At 42.3% G+C, this 7,444-nt stretch overlaps 1 protein-coding gene across 1 annotated transcript in view; it reads left to right on the top strand.

Annotated features, from left to right (window-relative positions):
* The window catches only part of LOC141099955 (lysosomal alpha-glucosidase-like), a 209,352-nt gene extending 202,545 nt beyond the window's left edge, over positions 1-6,807 (top strand). Inside the window, exons 17-20 of the mRNA XM_073588086.1 lie at positions 192-290; positions 1,654-1,818; positions 1,913-2,065; positions 5,135-6,807. Coding sequence (XP_073444187.1) covers positions 192-290; positions 1,654-1,818; positions 1,913-2,065; positions 5,135-5,197 — 480 coding nt within the window. The 3' untranslated portion in view covers positions 5,198-6,807. The remainder of the gene's footprint in view (positions 1-191; positions 291-1,653; positions 1,819-1,912; positions 2,066-5,134) is intronic.
* Positions 6,808-7,444: the final 637 nt, after the last annotated feature.

Consider the following 7,444-nt stretch of genomic DNA (forward strand, 5'->3'; position numbering starts at 1 on the left):
ACCCTTGTTCAGCAGCCACATTGGTAGCCAGTGGCTGCCGGATGGGACCCTTATGAACCACTTACTATCTTCCAACATACCCAACACTGTTTCTGAATAGTGAATTTACGTGCCCAACTCCACCAAAGTCAAATAATTGTAAATCTTTTTCTACTGTTATTTTTCACTTCTGATCCTTCTTTCTTTTACAGGCTGCTGTGATTGAAAGTAAAGGAGAATGGTTTACTCTATCAGCACCTTTGGACACCATAAATACACATATTAGAGGTGGTTATATTATACCTTCACAGGTAAGATGAAGGCTCACACAAGCGCACAATCCTGGGATCTCCTAATGATAATACATATCTCTCATTATGTCCCTACAATCTGTTCCACATTCTGGGTTACCCTATCACATATCTGTGTGACAGGGTGCTAGGCATAGATATCACGTGTCACCTATTTCTTACAGCATTATCAGACACTCCATTTGACTGTATAAAAATATAATTTTGAAATCCATAAATTGCTTGCCCCTTGCTCAATGTAGACTTAGACTGCTGCCCCCTTTTTCTGTTCAGTTACTGCAAAAACCCCAGTTCTAGCTATACCTAAAGAGGGGTATAAAAGCCTAAACAAGTGTTCACCAATCTAGAAGATAGGTGATACCAGTTGAGGCCCCATCTCACATAATGATCGCTGAAACGTCACAGATTTTGTGATGCAACAACGACCTCACCAGCGATCTCGCTACGTGTGGCACATAGTGGCGACCGGCCCCTTCGCTGGATATCGCTGATCGTGCTCGAATGTCCTAGGCCATTTTTTGATCGATGGCGTCCCGCTGGCCAGCATGCATCACTGTGTTTGATGCCGACGAGCGACCTCGTTGGCGACGCAGAACTCTGGGACGCAGGCGTGAGTCGTCAGAATAGCTGCTGTGTGACAAGTTACCAACGACTGCCGAGGTCGTTATACGGATCGCCGTATCATTGCTGCATCATTGAAGAGATCTGCCTGTTTGACAGCTTACTAGCGACCATGTAGCGACGCACCAGCGATCCTTACCAGGTCGTACCATTGTCGGGATCGCTGAAGCGTCGCTATGTGAAACGGGACCTTTAGATCTCACCAATAGGACACCCACTGATTCCCAGACTGGTGGACAACATCCCCCAATCCCATCTAGTTCTGTCTTAGCTGCATGAACATGGTCAAGGGAAGTGGAGTGAAGTGGCAGATCACAACACTGACAAAGATAGTCATTAGTATTTTTATTTGGTCTTTTTACTAACCAGTGATTTCCATAGTGTAAAACGGCATATGTGAAAGCTATGGGAAATTCAGCCATAACCACAGCCCAGTTTGGTGCCATCTAGTAGACATTAATGAGAATACTTCTATGAGTCAAATATTTTGTTCACTTATTTTCTTTTAATTCCTGCTTTTAAAAACTGAAAATAAAAGTTAAGTTCAACCAAAATCTGGTTGTGTGCCTTGAAACGGCTGATCCACGAACAATTAGATATTTATGCATAGTCACCGGTCCCATATTGTAACTGCCTAGTAGAGGCTTTCATACTACCACAGCTATATATGACTAAAGTACTTAAGCATTTAATAAAAATTAGCTTTCTTCTTGTTATATACATTATCATATTTGATCCACAGGAGCCAGGAATGACTACTGAAGAAACCCGCAAGAATAGTCTATTCCTATTTGTAGCACTTACAGCAAATGGAGTGGCTGAAGGAGATCTATACTGGGATGATGGAGACAGCTTAGACACACATAAGAAGAGAGATTATAGCATAATTCTCTTCATGGCACAAAATGTAAGATATATATTTACAATGGTTCAATGGATTAATTCACTTTATCGCGTTTCAGCTGATTTTTATTATTCTCACACTCGTTTCTAAACCACAGAATAGTCTTAAAAATAAAGTGATACAAATAAAACCTGAAGCCGAGAAACTGAATCTGAAGGACGTAGCAGTGTTTGGTGTACCAGTTGTTCCTACAAAAGTTCTGGTTAATGGTGCTGCCAATGAGAATTTTAAGTACATCCCAAAGACAAAGGTATTTATTGTACTGCAAGAGCATGTTATTGTAAATTGCTAAAGTAGCAAGTTGCCCCAACCAAACAAATATCCTCAAGTATTATCCATTCAAACATTGATTAAAGCCTTTCATTTTCCCTTCATTAATTCTGTATATAGTACACACTCAGCCGCAGATTGTTGTTCCCACAAAAATCCATCAGAGCTTGTCGAATTATGCTGATCCTTATCTCAGCTCTCCTAAACAATCGTTTTAACTAATTTATGACAAAATAAGAATCAAGTACAACTTTAGTCTGGTCATATATCATCTCAGAAAATTGTTCAGTAGATCAGAGAAAAGGGCGTCTTATGACATCTGCATTGGATTTCACTGTGAGTGTCATTCTGCAGCTGACAATGCATTTTTATACATAGAAGCAGACGTAGCCAAACAACATTTTTACTAATACCCTATTGCTTTATAGCAAAAAATACATGCATTTAAGGAAAAAGCAGTTGTAGGTAGGGTGACCGACAGGGGGGTGGTCCGTTACTGGCCGCAGACAGACTCGAGACAGAGACAGGATTGTGTCCAATAGGTCTTCTTTATTGATCGTAATCTTCCACGACCCACAGCTCCACACAGCAGCTGTACAATACGCTCCTCAGCTCTACACAACAGCTGCTCGACAGGCCCCGCAGCTTCACACAACAGCTGCTCGATTAGCGGCTTCACACAGCAGCTGCTCGATTATCTCTGCTGCTTCACACAGCAGCTGCTCGACTATCTCCGCAGCTCCACACAGCAGCTGCTCGACTATCTCCGCAGCTTCACACAGCAGCTGCTCGACTCCGCACACAGGCCCGGGTACCTTCACTCTCTTCCTTTAGTTACTTAACGTCCCTTGCGGTTCTTCCACTGTGGCTGCCCTAAGCCCACCACCACAGCGGTTTACCAGTCCGAGTCCGTTCTTGTTATGGTACGCCAGTCTGTCTCTGTCTGTGGCCTCTCCTGTCTGGGCCACCTCCGTGACCTATTTTAGCTGTCAGTCATCTCCGGAGCCTTGCCTTAGTCCTCTCTGCTCAGGGTAGTTCCTGTCTCCTGGGCTCCCGTCGCTGACTGACCTTTCCAGAATCTTCCATCTGCCTTTTATCACCTTCTGCTCTGGTAACCACGCCCCCATGACTCAATGGTTTTCTTAGCCAATGGCTGATGTTCAGTCCTAACTTACAACTCTCCACTGCCCTCTAATGGTCAAACTTCAAATCTACACCCTTCCTTCCTATCTCCAGCTGTTTCCCCTCTTTCACCACAATAGTCCACCCACAATACTCCCCACCACTGCCTTCCCACTGCAGACAGGTCTGTCCGTCCGTCCACCTTCCCTACACAGTGTCCCCGAAAGTGTCCATATCTGTTAAGACTCCATGCACATGGCAGAGATGTAAGAACTCTGAATACCATTGTATTGAGCTTAGTGCGGTGCCATAGTGAAGATATTTCCCCATAAAAGCATGTCTATTGGGAGGACAAAAACTCTAAATGACGATAGTCACTACTCATGGACTAGCTGTGAGTCAGAGTGGTGAAGAGATTCAAGGTCAAAAGACAGGAAGGTATGTCAAAGACAGAGGGATAAGACAAACGGATAGTCAGGGGCAAAGGTAAAGGTCTGGTGACTAAAGTCAGAATATGTCAAAGCAAAAGGGGTAATACAAACAGGTAGTCAAATGGCAAATCCAAGGTCCAGCAACAAAACATCAGGATATCAAAATACAGAGCTCAGAGTAAGCACCCCACTGAGCTGCAGCTATAAATGGCAATGGTAAACCAGTTATGTTAAATAGCCTGGCAATTATCTGGAAAGGAAAACACCTGAAGGAAACCCAAACACAACGCTGATGGCCTGACACGTCCCTGCTATCCATAGGATGACTGAGCTGTCACTTACAGCACTGAAAGGCCAACATGACCCTGCTATTCATAGGGTGGCTGAGCGGTCACTCACAACACTGACAGCCTGACATGTCCCTACCATACATAGGACGACTGAGCTGTCACTCACAACACAGACAGCCTGACATGCCCCTGCTATCTATAGGGCAACTGAGCTGTTACTCACAGCACTAAAAGACCAACTTGACCCTGCTATTCATAGGGAGGCTATGCTGTCACTCACATCACAGACAGCCTGACACACCCCTGCTATCCATAAGATGGCTGAGCTGTCAGTCACAGCACTGACAGCCTGACATGTCCCTGCTATCCATAGGGTGATTGAGCTGTCACTTACAGCACTGAAAGGCCAACATGACCCTGTTATTCATAGGGTGACTGAGTGGTCACTCGCAACACTGACAGCCTGACATGTCCCTACTATACATAGGGCGACTGAGCTGTCACTCACAACGCAGACAGCCTGACATGCCCCTGCTATCTATAGGGCAACTGAGCTGTTACTCACAGCACTAAAAGACCAACTTGACCCTGCTATTCATAGGGAGGCTATGCTGTCACTCACATCACAGCCTGACACACCCCTGCTATCCATAAGATGGCTGAGCTGTCAATCACAGCACTGACGGCCTGACATGTCCCTGCTATCCATAGGGTGACTGAGCTGTCACTAACAGCACAGACAGTCTGACATGCCCCTGATATCCATAGGGAGGCTGAGCTGTCACTCACAAGACAGACAGCCTGATACGCCCCTGCTATCCATAAGGTGGCTGAACTGTCAATCACAGCGTCCCTATTACAGAGCAAGTGGAGGAATCGCCACACTCTGCAATATGGTATTGGACGCAACTTTTTTTTCAGATTAATTCAGAATTGGCAAAAAACACCAAATGACCCAATATTAAATCAAAGGGTTAGAAAAGGCTAGTGATGCCATAGTACAACTTTATACAACTTGTAGGTTAGGCAGACCCATAAAACGCTGGTGCACATATATGTCTACATTTGGTGAACCTAGTCTTGCATGTTAGCTCAGTAATGGACAATCAAAACATGTGATATCTGTAAAGTGTTATCCCAATACAATCTTAATAATAAGTAAGTATTCATGTAATAAATTTTCCATTCTTCCTTGTCTTTGTTCAGCTTCTGAAGATTGGGAACCTTTCTTTACCGGTTGGAAAACAGTTTGAAATCAAATGGTCTTAATCTTGAAGTTGTACCTGAAGATATAAAAAAATTCTGACTTGTGATGGATATACTTATTACAAGCCTTTTATTTTTATTCAGGTTCATATTGCTAATCTTTATTGCTTCCCATGTTTTGTATTTTACAGCCTAAAAATTCAGAATTTCCTAAATACAGTAAAAGATTCACCAAATTCATAAAGATGTGTTCACCTCTTAAATAACTTTGTCAGTTTGTACTGCACCCATTTCGAAGTAAGACTGGCTTATAAAATACCATTCTTAAAGGGGTTGTCTGAGCATCTAATTTATAGGACAGGTCATCAATATCAAATTGAAGGAGGTTCAGACTCAGCACTCCCAGCAATCAGCTGTTATGGCTCCAGTGGGAGTCGGATGCAAAAAGTGAATGGAGCTGAAAAGCACAGCTCCGTCCAACATGTAGCTGCCATTGCCCTGAACTGTTCCTATGCTCTTGAACAGGAGCTCATATGCAGTTATTGGCAACTGCCTCTACACATTGCACCAATCTGTACCATTCAGCTTTAACTATTTACATCTACCAGAGCTGGAAACAGATGATCGGTGGAGGTGTCGAGTGTTGGAAGTCGCTGATCAGATATTCATGGTCTATCCAGAGGATGTCACCAATATTTGATGCCTGAATAATTCCTGTAATAAATTGTGATGTGTAATAAACATGTAACAAGGCTGGAACTTACTTTGATTAAGATAGAAAATAGATTCAGTAGCATATTTTTAAAAGCCAGGTTGTATAGATTTTTCATTAATTTCTAAAGCACAATCTTATGCCCCTTTCTCCGTAAGAAATATTTTAGGCAAGGGCTACACAACAACATGTGTTAAAACATATTATACTGTATATTAAAAGCGTTGTCTAGCGAAAAAGTTATCACCTAGCCACATGTTTGGTGATAACTTGTTGATCGTTGTGGGTCCTGTAGCCAGGACCTGCACAAATCAACAGAACGGGGAACGTTTATTTCAGATGAAATGGAGTGACACTACGCCTGCTAGACCTGCTGCTTCAATCATTCCCTATGGGGTTCATAGTCTTTTTCCAGCAGTCCAATAGAGAATGAATGGAGTGATGTTCTAGCGTCCATTCTGTCGCTCAATTTTGTAAAATTTCCCCATCTGGGATTGGTACAAGTCCCAGTGGTTGGAAACCCACCAATAAACCAGGTATCACTTATTCTAAGAATAGGTGATTAAAGTCGTTGTTCAGTGAAAACAAGTAAAGACGGTGGTGTTACTCCCTGAGACATCACACCTACAGCTACAGAAGACTTGTGACCCAAAATCCAACAGGGTTAGAATTTTTACTACTGTCGTATCATGGTCAGAGTTGGGGTTCAAAAGTTTGAAAATGTTTCTTCTTACATAACCACTACAGATACAATAGTTGTAACTGGAATTCCCCTATAAACCCATACTCCAGATAGAATGGGATAAAAAGCAGGTGTCGCTGTTCCATAATATATTTTGTGACTTTGGCTAAAATAAACTTTTGTGAATCACATTTTTGGGGATTTATCTTGGATAATTCAAATGTAATACTGCCATGTCCATAATTTCTGAAATAAAAATGGGCATATTTTTTGCAACTATTTCTTTGAGTCTTATTTATATTAACATTTTTGGCATTTCATTTTACAGTTATTGAAGTTTTTCACTTTCACCTTTTATATATAATTTCTTCACATTAATAATAAAGCATGAGATGTATATGAATAGGAAGATACTTTGGAATGAAATAATGAAATACAATTAGTCTAAATTTCTCCTCGAAGTGGGGAACATGGGAGATAATGAAAAATTATTTCCATTCACTGAGCTATGAGCTGAAACCGTTGAGCAAAAGTGGGAAGTGGTGGGGATATTCAGAGAATTCTACATCGCCCTCTCTTCAATGAAGATCAGATTATCGACCCAAAGCTGGAGTTTTATGTCTCTCCTGAACATGGACTATTGAAACCTTGGCAAGATATTGGCAGATGTAAATCAATCCTCCAGCCTAGATTAAACATTTGCTTATACATAACTGATGACGGGCCCCCTTCTGTACTGCTGTTCACCGGGCCCCATACAGCAGTAAGGGCTGTCATGTCCTGATGGCGGCCCTGACTAATGTACTGGCATGTTGCTTTTGATCTCAGCTGCTGCTGTTCCTATGTGGTGGCTCATTCTCAGTGTTCAAAATGGCTTCCCTACCCTACCAATAACCTTCACTATAGCAAATGAATA

The sequence above is a fragment of the Dendrobates tinctorius genome, unplaced genomic scaffold, assembly GCF_039654945.1.
Source record: "Dendrobates tinctorius isolate UK_male_01 unplaced genomic scaffold, ASM3965494v1 ptg000103l, whole genome shotgun sequence".
In the NCBI taxonomy this organism is placed as follows: domain Eukaryota; kingdom Metazoa; phylum Chordata; class Amphibia; order Anura; family Dendrobatidae; genus Dendrobates; species Dendrobates tinctorius.